The 17,199-nt window shown below is 39.4% G+C and overlaps 2 protein-coding genes across 2 annotated transcripts in view; both read right to left on the bottom strand.

Moving 5' to 3' along the window:
• Nucleotides 1–48: 48 nt before the first annotated feature.
• bnip1b (BCL2 interacting protein 1b) lies at nucleotides 49–3,158 on the bottom strand. The gene is made up of 6 exons (XM_074672059.1): nucleotides 3,027–3,158; nucleotides 2,044–2,136; nucleotides 1,857–1,948; nucleotides 1,368–1,475; nucleotides 966–1,084; nucleotides 49–866 (listed from the first exon to the last, which is right to left on the bottom strand). Exons 1-6 carry the CDS (start codon nucleotides 3,108–3,110, stop codon nucleotides 670–672), a joined length of 693 nt encoding a protein of 230 aa, XP_074528160.1. The 5' UTR covers nucleotides 3,111–3,158; the 3' UTR covers nucleotides 49–669.
• Nucleotides 3,159–6,300: 3,142 nt separating this feature from the next.
• Nucleotides 6,301–17,199, bottom strand: part of crebrf (creb3 regulatory factor) — a 32,599-nt gene continuing 21,700 nt past the window's right edge. Inside the window, exons 7-10 of the mRNA XM_074672057.1 lie at nucleotides 15,764–15,953; nucleotides 15,500–15,573; nucleotides 15,166–15,285; nucleotides 6,301–14,827 (exon numbers count right to left, since the gene is read on the bottom strand). Coding sequence (XP_074528158.1) covers nucleotides 14,709–14,827; nucleotides 15,166–15,285; nucleotides 15,500–15,573; nucleotides 15,764–15,953 — 503 coding nt within the window. The 3' untranslated portion in view covers nucleotides 6,301–14,708. The remainder of the gene's footprint in view (nucleotides 14,828–15,165; nucleotides 15,286–15,499; nucleotides 15,574–15,763; nucleotides 15,954–17,199) is intronic.

Genomic DNA, 17,199 nt, shown 5'->3' with positions numbered 1-17,199 from the left:
GAATAAAGGCACAAGTTCACTCTTCAACAATAGTGACCACGGCTCCACCAAAACCACCTGCAGCCAGTTAACACACACACTCTTTGAATTGCGTCTCTGCATACACACGTAGATTGCATTCTGACAAACTTGTAAACAATAGGAGAGTTACTGCACACAGCAGCTTTGACTCTGGTTAGTTATAAATGCTCAGATTGCTTTAAAGTACTTATTTTTTTGCTGACACTTTTTATGCAGTAACATAAATGCCTTCAAAATACAGCTACCCCAGAGAGCGGACACTTTTAATTTTGAAGGTAACTGCTTTTGAACAAAATTGCTCTGAAGTACTTTAATCTGATACTAAAGCAACGTTGAAGAGCCTGACAGCAGGCTGTTCGCCCAGCCTGAACACAGTCATTAGCAAAATGTCTGGAAACTCTTGCATTTAGACACGATGGTGAACACTGTATGACCAGGCTTAAAAAACAGTTTCTGCTGCTTCACTCATTTAACGCCAAGTGATTAATTCTTCCTTCAAGTAATTTAGCAAAAACCTTCATACCCAACCCACATCTTGCATATGAATCCTGCTCTTCCTCCTCATACCCCAGGGTAAGTTTCTGCTGAGTAACACAACTAGAAAATGCTCCTCCTAAAGTCAGGGTGCATGCCCTTTTTAGGAACCATCTAAATAAAAGGAAAGAGGCGTTTCTTAAGGATGTAGAGGACTGTGGCGAAGAAGAGAGCCAGAGCCAGGAAGATGAGCAGCTTGTCTGTCAGCTCCCGTCGGTTGTATTTCAGGATCAGTTTCCTTCCCAGGTGAATGGTTCCTGTCATATTTTTAAATTCCTCATTGGTTTCCAGCACAGTCCTGGAGGAGGTGGCTACGATGAGGAGGCAGATCAGAAAGGAGCGTTAGAAAGGAATTCTAACATTTGCACACACACACATTAAATATAGGATGCTTGTTTTTTTCTTTATACCCAGCGTGCCAATGGTGTCCTCGCTCTGCTTCACCTGTTCAGCCATCATTCTGCTGATGGACATCAGACTCTCTGTGATGTTGCTACTGGTTTCCACGAGGCTTTCTTTTGTTGCTTTTCTGTGGAATTTAACAGATGAACTTAAAAATACAGGATAAATCATCTTTAAAGTGACTTTAAAAGAAACTTGCAAAGTATTTTTCTCTAAAATGACCACGTTAGTCTGTGACTTAGGGAGATTATTTTCAGTTTTTGTTTTTTTTACAAAAATAGAATGCTAAAAATTTTAAACTGAATGGCACTTCATCCAACTCTGAAATTTAAGCAAATTATGCGGTGTGCAAAAAAACCCCAAAGAGTTCATTTTCCATGGTACTGGGTGGATTAACAGAATCAACAAACCTCTGTCTGATGCTCGTGTTTTCTTGTCCATGTAGCAGCTCGTCCTTCTCCATGTTGTCTATGGCTAGTTTACAGGCAAGGTTAGCTTTCCTCCACGCTGTCTGGTTACTGGAATTAACATGAAAAGAAATGGAAATAAAAGCACAAAAACTAACTTCAAAACTTTTCTATCTGAACCTGTATCATGTATATGACATTCAACCTCTTCATTCCTAATCTACTGCCTGGGTTAGTGTCTCGTTTGCTTAAGCAATGAATGCACTGCACCTTATGTTTTTCAGGATGATCAAAACTGTTTTGCCCAAGATAAATACACCACAATATTAACAAGTCAGTAAAAATGACAGACTTATATTTTCAGTTTTTAAGTTGTTTCTTAATATGTACATTAAGATGTCTAACACACTGTAGGGGGTGAAATGCTGGCTGTTATAAAAGGGAAGTGAATATGACTGCTGTTGTCATGTCTGCAAATGTCTGTCCACAAACCTCAACATCTGCCTTCGCTGGCTTTCTGTTTCTGTCCGGATGGCCTGTCTGTCCATCTCTCTGTCCTGTTCTTTGGCCATTTGCTCCAGGTCCTGTCAACATCACAGCACGTCAAATTTAACTATTTAGATTACCAGCAAAAGAATCTGTTAAATATGATGCAGTAAGTTTAACGTGAGGAACGAACCTGGATTCTGAGTCTTAGTTTGTTGAATTTATCTTTCACCTGGGAGTTGAGTTCCATGAGTACTGAATGTGGTCCAGGACAATCCCTGATGTCCTGCCGGTATGAAAAACACCAATACGAAACACACACACACACACACACACACACACACACACACACACACACACACACACACACACACAAACACTAAGTTTAATATGAATGATAAACAATATGACTCATTCTTATAGTACTCTATAAGGCTCTGTATTTAGATTTTTTCTTTATAGCTGAATTTTTGATGCTGTACACACAGATTATCATTTCTATAGTTTAGTTCTCTCTCAAATTATTTTACAAGTTACAAAATGTTATGTTGTAAAAAAAATACAACACAGATACTCAATAAACTGTCAAATAAAGGTTAAATTAACTAATGTAAAGCAAATAAAACAACATTTTTTAACAACTTTGGAGACCCTCATCTTTATAAATGAAATGAATAACTCAAATGAAAACCTATTAATCTTTTTTCCGTAACACCTCGGTCAAAAAGGCTCATGTACAGCAAAATCGCAGCTTGGGTTTTACAAATATCAGTAACTCATAATCGTTTTAAAATTGATTTTAAAGAAATTCAGCTCCTTAATTTGTAACTTTAGAGATCAGTTATGGTGTGAAACGACGAACTTTTCAGTGTGACGTTTCGTGTCGGTGGTTCGTTCAGTTTAACGTTTGATTTCCAGATCTTAAATCCCAACAGACAGCTCTATGATATGAGGGGGTAATGTTCCAGAAAGGTGATACATGGAAATAAATCCTTCTTCTTCTTCTCCTTCTTTAGTCTCACGGGTTTTGTTTGAAGTTAGCAAACGTTGGGTCAGCTGCGATACTTAAGCAACTTTCAGGGTCTTTAGATGATGCGTTCACGGACACTTCTCAAGAGCCAAACAGATACTACAAAGTAATAAATCTTAGCGTATGCCATCCAGCCCAGAGCTTACCTGGATAAGAGCTTTGATTTCCAGATCATATCTTATGATTTCTTGTCCACAAATTCGGACGTGGACATCGACAGCCGACGCCATACTTGTTTTTGTACGGCAAGCCGGAAGGCCTGTGAGAGAAGGCGTGTGTTTAATATGGGATAAGCGGTGCAGGTACTGGATGGATGGAGTATAAAAGCGAAAAACACAGTAAAAAGTGGGTTCTGTGGTGGTAAATTAAATAAATAAATAAATAGATAAATAATTTCTGGTAGGACTTATTTTTAATTTTATGAGTTATGGCTGTGTGTAAGCTTACTGCTACTTTCGGCAAAGAGAGACTTAGGGGACTGTTGTCCTGCTGCCTCTGCTTGGGGATTTTGTTGTTTTGGTCAGTTATTGTTGTGCTTAGTTATTATATCTTATTAATAAATCTCTTTTGTAATCTTGTTCAGTGTTTTTTGATATGCCTATGGATTATTTGTGGCTTGCTGTAAGCCTTTGTCCACCGTAAGGTGTGCTGGCTGTAACATGAATTTTTTGATTTTTCCTAATTACAAGGGGGAAAAAATCATTATTTATAAACCAGTCCACAGTACACATCTTCTGCTCAACAGGACCATGTGTGCACAATCATATAGACCCATTAAACAATCAAGAGTCATGTTGGGGTGCTATTGGTTTTATTGTTTTTATATTAAAATCAATAAACATAATCAGACTACTGTGGTTACAAGCAGAGCTGTGGTATCAACTCCCGGTTGATACGACAGAGAAAGAATGATTTTTAAAAAATAAGAAAAGAAAAAAAAAAGAGAGAAAGAGGCACAAAAACACAGCAGAGATTCAGGGCAGGTGTCTGCAGGATGTCAAGCAGCCACAGACAGAAACTGTCTGAAGCTCTGAAACGTAATGAGTCCTTACAGTACAAACCAAAAAAAAGAAGAAGAAAAACTCTTGTAGATTTCCTTGCTTGTGCATAAAGCCACCCACTGTGCCTCCAAGAAAAAAATAATAAAATACAACGTAAAACAAAAAGGACAAAGTTAGATAAACCAAAAGCAAAACCCAGCACAACATTTATTACACAACATAAATATAACAACTGTCAAGATATTGTAATTGAACAGGCATATATGTGAACTACAAATATAGACTTCATTGCTAAAGAGAGGATCAAGTTAGTTTCAGCAGGATACTTTACTTTCTGCAGGTTTTGCTTCTTTATGAAATTAGAATCACCAAGAGATCTATTATAGAGCACTTAGCAATGGAGAACAGCCTTCCTACTGAGACTGGGGAGAGGAACACACACAGGACTAACTACAGAGAGATCCCATGCTGTTGATCTAATTAAATAAGTTACCATACAAGACCAGAAGCATCAGAACGATGGCATGTAGCTGTGAAGCTCAGGATGACCGATACCTCACACATTCTCTACATGTTTGGACTTGTATGGATTTCCTAAATGAAAATTGCCTTAAATTATGTTGTTTTATCAAAATTAAAAAGAAACACATAAAAGATGCTTAAGATTAACTTTTCATTTGTTAAAATTCTCTCACTCCATGCATTTTGGCAAGTCTGGAGGGAGGTCAGTCATTGCAGTGTTGAATGTTTAGTGTGTAGATAGAGGGGGTAGAAAGAGGGGTTTTGTTTGTTTTATTTAGGGGTGGGATATTGATGTTTTCTTTAATAAGATCAGTCTGCAGAAAAAGTCAACGCCTTCTTCCTCATCATCTTTGATTGTAGGGAAGGGTTAGGGGTCTCTGCCCACCAGCCTTTACTGGGTGGCCCCTGGCTAATCTCAGGAGCTCCCTGACAATATGACTGCAAACCAAAGCCCTTCTTATAAAATATATATCTTTATATAATACTAAAATGAAATAACAACACAGCACCCTAAAGGGGGAGGGGCATCTCTGGCGCAGTGATTAAGTTTTCCCAGAAAACTGGTCTATGCTTTTATTTTGTCACCAACATTAAACCTAACCTGAGCCCCAAAGCTGTGGAGCACCTGATCCTCAGTCAGGAGAATATCAGCAGTGTGTCAAAGTGAGGTTTCTCTTACCTACCATATTTACACTGAGTGGCTATTTTCATCTGAAGTCATACTCTAAGATGGACGCCAGAACCAACTTTGAAGTTTTACAGCTTTATGACAGAGTGTAGGTCTTAAAGATGTGGGCTATCTGACCATTAAATTTCACTTCCCTGCTTTCAAATTGATGTGTAGCTACAAAAACAATCAACGTCGACCACAAGTGGAATCTAGCAGAATGTTTGAGGTTGAATTAATACTGTAGATTAACCATAAGTAACTGTGTAAGAGCTAGCATTTATTAGCTAAAAAGTGCCAGAAAGCTAACCTACTGTTTGGTTTAATAACTGAAATGTTAACTGATGTATTGTTAGCTAACGTGCTGCTTGTAAGGAATCTGTTTCTGAGCTGCTGTCAAGTTAGCAGCTAACGTAATGTCAGCTACAACTGTACTAATTAGCTACTATTGCCTTTACAAGGAATTATTTTTAGCTAATGTTTGTCAGGGATTAAGGGTGAGGAGGTGTCTTAAGCTAACAGTTCATAAAATGTGTTGTTTCCACTTTAATTTGTGCGGTCTCTAATAACATTTCGTTATCAATTATCTTTTTAATTGTTTATTCAACGCAAACCAATAAAACATCACCAGTTGTAAGACTGACGGCAGGTTTACAATCTGTGACACAGTGGTACAAAAACACTCATATTTGAGCTTCGCATCGTGAGCTTGACATCAGATGAAAATGGCTGCTGTGTGAAAAAGGCGATATTGCCCCTCCGAAGACATAAACCTCCAATGACAGAACCCTTAATGAGTCTCACAGACAAAGATGCTCAAAGCCACAATGAAACTGCAGATCAGAAAGTTATTTCCTTTAACACTATGGAACAACACATTACAAAGAGTGTAAAAGGTTAACCTGAAGGACGGTAGACGGGCTAATGGAAATGACCGAGGCACACTGTTCTGTACTTTCTACAGTTTTGAAATAAGGTTTACTGAGGATACTTGGGACAAGGAATAAGGGGTACTAGAAGTTTTTGTAATTGTTGGATCTAGTAAAAGTAATGGATTTAATGCTACATTAAGCCTATTATTCTTCTAATTAGCCTAATAAAATCAAGGTTTACAATTTTTTAAGGTTTTCATCATCTAAGTCAACCTTCATCTTAATTTTTCTTTGCGATCATCACAAGGAACAAATAGTGACTGCTGTTTAGCCAGCAACCTCCCAGCATCAACAGGACACAGTAACTAACCAAAACACACACACATAATCCTTACAGTTGGTCTTTGTACAGGTTAAATTCAAAGGGAAAAAAAAGAGTCAAAAGATGATTGTTTAAAACAACCAGGAGCTTTAAGCAGTTGGTTGGTGAATACTGTTTTTTTTTTTGTTTGTTTGTACAGTAACGTTATCTTTCCCTCTGATTCCACTCTTTGTGCTTAGCTTAGCTTAGCTTAGCCTAGCTTAGTTTAGTTAAATAACCTTCATATTTATCTAAAAAAAATCTAACACCCTAGAATTTATAATATAAAGACACTTCTGTTTATGATACAGAGTAATGTAGCCAAGCGTTGGCTGGGGCCATATTGGAAATGCGTCTCTGATTGGACAAACCTCAAGCTGTTTTTTTAAGCCAGACAGGCTGTAAACATGTTTTTAATGCCGTAAAAGACGACTTTTTTGGCTTGGTGTGTATGTGGTTCCTGGTCTTTCTGCAGCCAGCCTCAAGCAAACACTCACTGAACTGCAGCTTTTAGCACTTCAGCATAGGCTTCATTTTTTAAAACTAGATGTTATCTCTTGTATAACATTTAGCTATTGTGTAAACTTTTTAAAGTATAGTGATGTTATGGTGCATTGTTCAATTTAATTGCATATTCAGCAAGACATAACACGCTTGATTGTTTTTTATTGGTTTCTCTTAATTATTTTCGACTCAAAATAGTCCTATAAATAAATTTGAGTGGGGGTATTTAAGTGAAAATATCTCCAACTTGTCCGTCTTTAAATGATTAACATTCTATCCTTTTTTATTAATTAGCTCCAGAGTGCAGTGGCAGCACCAGGATTGTATGTAAATAGTATTTTTAGTACATGATGATCACAGTAAATGTACGAAATAAAGAATAAGAAAATTACTATTTAGTTAGTCTGATAGTTGTAATCAGTGAGAACTACAGGGGATCCTGTGGGACTATCTGGTTTCATTCTGACTTTGATCCATGTCTGTGAGCTCATGTAAAGCCTCTGACACCTGGTGAAGCCTGCACCAGTGAAAAGTTATAAGTCTAGTTTTAATTATTTTACTCTTAACACTTTATTCAAAGGACAAAATACATAAATATCAAACCAATGCTATGGAAGGTGGGATCAGGAAAAAAGGCAGAAATACATATAATTCTGATAAAAATTTCAAACAAGCAACATTTGACAGAGTCAAAGCATAAATATTAAACCAAAATATTATTTAAAATAAAGTTTTAACACATAATATGGACAGCGGCCTTGTAAAGAAACAACATTCATGATCTTTCTGGGTTCTGATGACAAGAGGCTTCCTCTGTGTGTCGAACAAAAAGAAGGAAATAGAACAACAGGAAAATCTCCACCAGACACTCACACCTGTCTGAATGATCCTGCTGAGGAAGACTAATCTACATTCATCAGCAAAGCAGCAGAGTTATACCTCGCCATGTCAGCATACAGCAGTGCAGCAGTCAGAAACACAAGACTGACCCAAGTCATCAATAGAAGGAATAATATGGCTAATACAGCCTGTGAACACAGCCATGTTAGCACCCAGCCACAGACAGATTAGCACCACAGTTTACCTCCACGCTCAGTTTGTCGCTTCATTCGCAACCTGCGACTCAGTGCCAACACTGACTTCAAGGAGGGTCTGGCACTTCATAATAGCAAAGTTAAGAAATGGAAAGTATGCTTTTTTGTTTGTTTTTATGTATTTTTTTGTCTTTCTCTAAAAAGTCTCAAGTGGCTCCACGTCGAAACCAAAGAAGAAGATGCATTTTAATTCTTAAGGTAAAAAGCAGGCCAAAGTCTCCCTCTGCCTCAGACACAGTGGAAGTTTGCTCTTCTACGGACACACCAGCGGTGATAGCAGCAATAGCAGCCAAGACAGAAAACACAATAACGTGGCATAGTGGGCAGAGAAAGAGCTAAAAATAGAACCAGGTTTCCCAAAACAACATCCGTTTAGTTTACAAGTTGTCATTTATGCTCTTCTTCAGCGATGTTTCTTTTACTATGCCTACAATTAAACAGCTTATATCTGCCGTAAAGGCTGATTTGTTTACAAAAAGTATCACTTTGGGGAAAATAAGATTCTCATTTGTACTTTAAGTGTAGGTTTTGGGAAACCCAGCCCCTTGTTTCTGTAGGGAAACCCCCTCCAGACTGACAGAAGGTGCAGATTTGTGTTCTCGTATAACTGATTAAGGCACCTGGTTCAGCAGGCATCGTATTCAAAGTACTTTTTTTCTCCTGGTTAACGTAAAAGCCAAGTTCAAGGTGAGTAACACTGTTGGTCTTTTGACTGTCAAAGGAAAGAGGGTATGGGGGAAAACTGGGGTTTGTGGTATTATTGTACTGTATTTGTGTTGAAGACACACTTAACCAAAATCTAAAGTCTCTTTGTGCTCATTCATTAGCAGCAAGTATGAAATCATTCAACTGAGAGTACAGTGAGTTAACTCTATGACGCCAAGTTATTTCCAAATATGCAGAGATCGCTTGTTTCTCTCAGTGCTTTGCAGCATGCAGTGTTCTCACTGTATATTTTATCACAGAGTACATTTCTGGAGTGTCGCTCAGACACAGGGGAGAACGCAGAGGGTAATAAGCATACAGCCTCTGAAGATGAGGCGCTTTGACAAGCAACAGGGGCAGCCCACATGAATTTAAAAAAGACAGGAAACATTTGAAATGCCTCAAAAGAGGCTTAAAACCAGACTCTGAGATCTGACATCACAACCAGCCAGAAACTATAAGTCAGGACTGTGAACAAATTAAAATACTGATATCTGGTATCACTTTTCTCATGGATCTGTGATTTCCCAATCGGCTCCTCATACTTTCCTAACGAGAATGATTCAGAATGTTATGGGGAGTTTTAAAGGCATTGTCATCTTAAAAGCTTATCTGTATTCACTGTTTTGAAAATGCTATCTTGCCCCATGTCAAAGGCTACATACCAAACAGATAAAACCAAAGTGTCTACCTTCATAGCTCTAACTTTGGTCTCCTCCACGCTGCGCTTCTGCCAAAGACTAGCTGCATTATAATGGTTGGTTCTGACTCAATAACAAAAAAAAAACAACTCATCAAATTCAGAAAGTACATCTATTGAAGGTAACTGGTGGTGTTCGTTTCAAAATTCCCAGTTGTGAAGCTCTTTTAAGCAGACCATCGCAAATGATTGGGAAATCACAGATAAACTGAAAAAGCAATACCAAGAATTTTCTCTGGAGATAGTTGTGTCTGCTTTGTAAAATAATCAAAGACCACATTTTGGTGATTTATTCTGAAGATGTGGACGATACTTTGTTCCACTTTGACTATAGGCAGTAACATTAGATCAAAGAATCTGGCTTTTTACAAATAAATAATGAAATTCTGAACAACAATGATCTTAACAAGTCAGTAACACAGAATTATTGGTCCAACAGTGACAGTTCAGTTTCTGATGACAGCCTTTGGGAACAATAATCACATAACCAATGTTACTCACAGAGCTGAATATGGATGCCATTTCAATTCATGTTTTTTTTCTGATATAATGAAAAGTAATCAGCACCATGTGACAAATCCCAGGCAAGAATTCAGAATCGGATTGTTTTGTGAGTGGACGTTTCTTTAGGTCGTAGGTTTGAAAATGTGTGAATTCTTGTGATGAGTCTGTTGGCCTGTTTTCAGTTCTTGTAGAGAGCATTGCACTATAATGATTGACATTTATCATAACACGCACGCACACACACACACACGCACACACACACAAAATATTTTGTACAGAGTAAAGAATGGCGACAATAATTGGAATACATAAATATATTTTCTTTTGATTTTATATGTCATCACATATGTCAGATAGAAGAACGATATTACCCTGATTTGCTGAAGAAGAGCTTTATGGATCCACTTAGCTTTTATTGGACAAGAGTAGCACAAAGTTACACACTCTATTAGCTTAATAGTTGACTGTATAGGATTTACGTCATCAGAAATAAAAAGTAGAAGGAATAGTTTTACTGGCGTGGATTTTTCACTCACTCCTCAACTGTTAAAATGCCACAGAGTCTCCTGGTTTGAATGTAAAGTTGCACAGCTTGCGCCTATCATGTTAAATGTAAAAACCTGTGAGGACTCTTTCTTGAACCAGCCTCATGATCAGCATCAAAACACACACTCCTTTTCTTAAGCCACACTACTGTCGGTCAACAAGCGGCCCTTTGACCGCTGTTGACCCCCCTTTCAGGCCTGGGCAGAAACCTTAGCTGAAAAAAAAATGCTTCAAACTCGAAGCACATTTTCAGACATAGTTCACCACATCTGCTCTTCAGTCAAGGTTGTTTTGAACCAATCAGGCTGAATGGTTTTGTTGTTGTAGGTTGTTGACCGTATACAGAAAGAACGACGTCATAATCTCAGGAAAACCCCTTGAGACCTGACATGTCCTCTGTGTTATTATTTTGTTTGTGTGTTATGAAAAGCTGTTTAAGAAGGCAATAAGTGTCCAGATTGAGTCTCCATTTGTAATTGGCTTGCCATACAGTACAGTGATATAGTAACTTCCCCTTAAGGCGACCTGGAACAGCGTCTTTCAAATGGGCTCTTCCCGGCCGCCCCAGGCTAAACCCCTCCTCATTAAGTCACAAGTAGAAATCAGTTTACAAATGATAACAATATAGCTCTCTGGAGAAATGTGTCTACACTGTACATCACCCTGAAGAGGAAGCCAAAGCAGAATCAGTTTTTCCATAGGAAACCTCTACTGAAGGCAAATTAATCATGACGCCAAGGGGTCAGCATCAGGATCAATGTAGGGGCCCTGGAATCAAAACCCTCTTTTTTTTTTTAAGACCACAAACACACGATCCCCTGACCAGGAACTAGACCTATCCCTGTCAAGACACCAAACTCCTCAAAGCCAAGCAATGATATGCTCGCATTCAACACCTCATATCATCACATGGGTCCAACGATTCCTTGCTTGTTTATACACCTCACCAAGTCAGGTTATAAACCTATCCTAGCAAGTAGTCGTCAAGTACACTTGCAGCATTCACACCAGGCCTTTTAGCAGCAAATGGAAGAAAAAAATGCTTTTCTTTTTAATTTTTTTTTCCTTTTTTGGACAAAGTGCTTTTGTTTTCAAACATATAAGATAGAGTATTCTATACATATATCTAACATTTAGAAGATACATTTTAACTTATATAGTCTATTTACAAAATGAATCACTACTAAGAAAATAGCTATGGACGGTAGGGGGGAGCAAGTCATTAGGCTACAACTAGACTAAAATAAGAACCATGGAAACTCCTCATTCTAGTTTCAGAAAAAGCACCATTTCTCCCTTTTTAGACGGAACAGAAACAGTAAAAATATATATATTTATATATGTGTGTGAATGGAGCGCTGGCTATTATTCAATCACGTGATACAGACAAACTGCAGGTCTGCACCACAATCATCGGACTCCAGGGTTCATTCAGTGAAGGAGGTCTTTCTCACCCAAACTAACCTGAATTCAGCCTCATCAAACACTGACTCTTTGTATTTTCCTGCTAACTATGTTTGGTTGAATTTGAAAATTCCTGGGATTGGCAACGTTCCCTCTGAGGGCACAGCGCGGAGACGAGCAACATGCATGATTTTTCTTAGGGTTTGGACACAGGGTTCATTTGTAGGCTGGGCGTTCTAACTTTGAGTTGTGAAGTTATTCTGCCCATCAGGATGGATGTAAGCTTAGGACCAGAGGCGAGACCAGGCAGGATAACATTCAGCTAAGTCACCTCGGAGGTCGCCGCGTCAATCCCAGGAAAAACAAAATCCCACCGACTCCACGTTTAAGATGCAAATATGTGAAAATCAAAAGTGTGGAAATACACAGTGCTGAATCCAGATCAACCTGGGGCTAAATTATAATGGCTTTGGCTTGCACCTGTCATAACACCTCTTCCTCATCTGCTCTCACATCTTCATACCTTTGGACACATCCCTGTGTGCCTCTACAGACCACTCAAACGCGATCAGAGCTTCACCGCAGTCAGTTTTACAGAAATCTATTCCAGATCATCACTCAGCCGGCAAATGAGACCAGAGGGGTCAAACAATCAGACTAGTTTAAAGACCTTTCTCTTCTTTTCCTCTACTTCTCCTTCTCTCCACGGGATCTGACCAACAATCCAACAGGAAAGCTAGCAGGCAGCTAAAGTACAAAAATATAACAAGAACTTTTTTTTGGCTTTTGTGTTTTTTCCTCTAACGTTCTGGATGCAAGGGTAGGCTTTAGAAATGTGTCATGTTTAAAAATGAATCAGTTGTCATGAAAAGTGGCATTTCACCATCGATAGATATATTATTAATGTTTTCTATATACAGTACTTTAGAACACAATTCAGTTAATATTTTGTCAATGAACTAGACCTCCTCTACATAAAAAAATCAAACAAGTGACACAACAAAACATTTTGGTTATTGTTGGTGACATTTTAACAAACAAGAAAAAATATGTAACATAGCTTATCTACGAGCACTCTTTAGTTCTGTGTCCTAAAAAGCGCCATGAACACAATTAGCAAGTGGAGGGAGGAATCCATTCAGGAATGAAGTGCTTGCTAAGTGACAAATCTACTGGAGAAGCCCGTAGATGGGATTAACTTCGAGATTTAAAAAATAATGAATGAATGTTCCTTTTCTGTACAGAATTGGACCCAAGCTAATTTCACAGTTCAATGAAGTTCCCTGACCCTCCCACATTTCTTACATTCATTACGGCGTCAGGTAAGCTGTGCAAAACCTTACTTTAACTGGCTGTTCGCCATTTCGTTGCATGTGTCTTTGGTACAAAAAACAATCAAAATATAATGTGCAAATTTTTTTGTAACTCTTAACGAAAATATCTGTTCACCCATCCCCCGATCCCTAAAGACAGAGTACCAAAAACCAGAAAGTAATCTATTGCAGAGCCCTCCTATATACACAGACTCTGTGGCATCACGCAACAAGAGCTTCCGTTTCATTTATGTACATTCAGAATATCTTCAGACAACTGAAATACACAACAAACCCCCACAGGTGTGTCTCTCCTCTCACATTCAATAACAATCTCCCTCAGTGTAAAGAAGTCCTCTCCTTGGCTGGACATCAGGGAGCTCAGACCAATCACCTCTTCTCATTAAGTCCCTCTAACACACACACGCAGGCACGCACTCGCACACACTCAGGCTTACAGAAACACACATACATACACAAGGCACAATGAATAGAACTCTGATCAAACACTATAGTATGAACATACCAAACTGTTAGCCTGGTCATCTCTGCTGTACAAAAAGGAAAGCCAGTGCCATTTTTTCACTCGCAGACACTTGTTATATACAGTTTCCTAGAGGAGATGGATCTCTGTTTATGTCGTCTTCATCAACCATCATCTTCCTCACAATCTGCTCCCACACTGGCAAACTGCCCATTTCACCCAGTCCAGTTAAAACCAGCACAAGGCCAAAAAAGCACCAAACCACATGCACAACTACCTGCTGTTGATTTAGAGAACGTTTTTCAAAATAAAAGCATTAAGCCTCATACTGCATGCTCTCATCTTCCACCCCGCAGGAATGTGACACATATTTGTGAAAGTCTATGTTTTCAGCTTTCAGCTCTTTTTCAACTCTTTTGTTGTGAGCTTTAATGTGCCACTCCAAAAACAAGGGATGGCATGAACATATTTAGGCCTTCAATACAAAATATATCCTGCCACCCATGACGCCTCAGAGCATGCTGCGTTTTTTTCCCCTCCCTGCAGCAGTCTGCAACCAAACCTTTTTTTGAGTACTCATCTAAGTGTGTCAATCTGACATCTTGATGCTACTTTCTATAGCCATGTGAGGTGAACCTCTTCTAGGAAATGATAACTGGAACTTCCTCTACATTTTATGGTGTCTGTCACTCATCAGTTCTTCAGTCATCACACCCTCAAACACGTTGCGTGAAAGTTTTCCAGTGGTTACACTCGTGTGACTGTTTTTCGTCTCAGCCCTGGAAGCAGAACCGACCGTACACAATGCTTTGCTAAACACATCTAATAACCCCCAGTAGATTTGGAGTGTGCTGTTAGCTACACACCTAACCATCGTTTTTTACCCAACAGATGCTCACGATAGGTTGGTAGAAGGTGACGCACTGTCTCTGCACGCGGTGTGCAGAGACAGAAAGCTAGGGTGTCTGCCATACAGGTGCATGGCGATAACAAGCACACATAGATACACACACAGGGGGTGGTATGTGTGTTTGTGTGGCTAACAATGTGTATGTACTCTTGGTTGGAGGGGCATGCAGAGGGGAGCATAGTTACAACGGGACAGCACGGTGATAATATTTAGTCCACTTCTCTCAGTGGACCGTTGTTGTTTAGATTTTGGAGGTCGGGACTCGCAGGCCAACCAGTCCACCAGTGGGATCACCGCGTCCAGTATTCTCCAAGATCTTGTTGACGAAGTCCGAAGTCTGCCCAGCAACAGGTGATGCCACTGCACATGGAGACAGAAACGCCTTTAGAGATAAATCCTGTTTATGTAACTTAATCGTCTGAGGACATGAATACAAACATGAGGGTTGGGGTCAAGAACAGAGCACTTTGGTTTCCTGGAGATAAAGGAGTTATTTGCTGTTGTTATACAAGTGTTTGATAAATGATGCAAAGGAAATTGATCATCATTGCCTGCTATTTTTTTATCCCAGTGACTAAAATTTACAAGCATCATTATTACCTTTTTTGGCCTCTGACTAGATGCTGGTTTTCCAAGGATTAATCAAAATGTTTACAGATGACCAACACCCTGTGAGTAACTCCCTCTCTGGATCTTACCAAGTGTTTCCTGGATGAGATGCTCCAGAGTGTCGGTCATGTTGGTTGGACGAGGAGAAGTGTCCTCCACTCGGGCCACGATTTCCTCCTTGATGGCGTTGATCACAAACAGCAGCCGATCTAAACAATGACACAGAAAAGCAATCAGCTTTAACAATGCAACAAGTTACTTCAACAACAATTAGTAGTTACCAGCGACAGGGATTAAATTTGTCAATAAGCAATTTCATCCATCAGAAAGACAAATGAAAAAGTATGTCCAAAACAACAGAACTGATTCTAATTATCAGTAAAGAAATAGATTTATTAATAAATCTGTTAGAAGTCAACATACCATATTCTGTGCTGAGTCCCCAGAGCTTCACCTTGTTTGCTTCATACTGGGCTTTCTTCTTTAAACGACAGGCTCTACAAAACACAACAGATGAGCTGAGGTTAACGAACATAACAGGAAGGAGAAGCAAACACAACACTTGCTCCTACAGCTGAACCTGACTCTGTTAATAAGCTCTGAAGCTTTAAGTTCAAACACTGTGGAGGTTGATGTGATTAAATATCTAAACATCCGTGCATGTATGAGTACTTATGCACGTTTTACCTTGATGCCAGTTTGTTCTTCTCCTTGCGAGACCGGGGTCGAGCAGTCAAAGGAAGCTCGCTGACGGGGGTCAAGTCACTTATCACCTTGTTCAGCTTGCGCAGCTCAGTGCCGATCTGCAGCAGTTTGCGTGGATTTGGAGTCAGGTCTTCAACGTCCGTGCGGCGAGACTTCTTCAGCAGGTACTTTCCTTTTTTAAGAAGAAGAAAAAGAGGTGATTTTCACTTTGCATTTCCTGTTTTAGCTGACATCTTCAACACCAGCATGTCAGAGCTCTTCTGGTTGACACTTTGAGGGATTAATCCTCAGCTCTTTATACTGTTTTACAACAAACATCTATATGATGTTGAAGGCTGTATTCAGACCAGAAAAGTCCTTTGGTCCACTTGTTTGGTGCGGACCAAAAGCTGACTTCATTTTTTTTGTTTGGTGCGGTTCGTATCCAGATTGTACTTTTTGCAAGTGGACTATATTCTGTAAACACATCCACGTGTGTGACGATCAGTGCTCTCAACGGACAGCACTGACAAAGGCGGCACACAGAATACAGACCCAGAAATGGAGGTAAACATGTGTGTTTGTGCTCTTATTAGAGCTGCAAAATCATTTTCAGTTTCAAGAGCAGCTCCTTCAAGGCAGGCTTAACAACACTGTTTCACAATTTGGAACAGCGAAGACGAATGCATCGAGCGAGGAGGTGCTATGCTCTGCGTGTCCTGACCCACAACATGGGAGCAACAGCGTGGCTAAACAGAAGACGGAGGATCAGGTATGAACCAAAGACGGTCATAAAGACGGTGGCTTTATAGGCCAAAAGGCGCATGTATCCTGTAGTTAGTTCGGATGGACCTTGGTTTGTATTCAGACCTGCACCGGAGAACCGTGAACCGCACCAGAGTTCGTTCGGAGGCGGACCGAGACCACCTCAAAAAGTGGGTCTTGGTCCGGTTGTTTGGTCTGCACCAGGGTTCATTTGTGTCTATTCACACCTGCATGGAAAGTCTGCACCATCATGGGAAACGAACCCTGGTCCGTTTAAAGAGGACCAAACAGTCCAGGTCTGAATACACCCTAGGAACAAAAATCAAAGAGTGCATTCAAATTTGTAATGTGCTTTTCAATCTGCTCAGTTTTCATCTGTTAGCAGAAACGTTTATGCAACCTGCAGTAGATCTAAAGTGGGAATGGACTCACCACTAAAGAAAGAAAAGTCTTTTGAAACCAAGCGCCTTCGATTTGAATGAATTATTGAAAGCTTGAAAAGCTTTTTCTTTTGAAATACTCATAAATACAAATTTTAAAAATGCATCATGAGTCATCCTGAAATTAAATTATTTTTCTAACACAATTAAATAAAATACTGTTGTGTGTGTGTGTGTGTGTATAGAAATGCTTTGCTGCCTGAGCTTTTCATTCCCACTGTTTTTTAAAAGGCT

Source organism: Halichoeres trimaculatus, unplaced genomic scaffold (assembly GCF_033239565.1).
Source record: "Halichoeres trimaculatus isolate MK-OKI-2021-1 unplaced genomic scaffold, fHalTri1.1 fHalTri1_scaffold_6, whole genome shotgun sequence".
NCBI lineage: Eukaryota > Metazoa > Chordata > Actinopteri > Labriformes > Labridae > Halichoeres > Halichoeres trimaculatus.
Note: the sequence above shows the minus strand (reverse complement) of the source record. Positions and strands in the feature narration are given on the sequence as shown.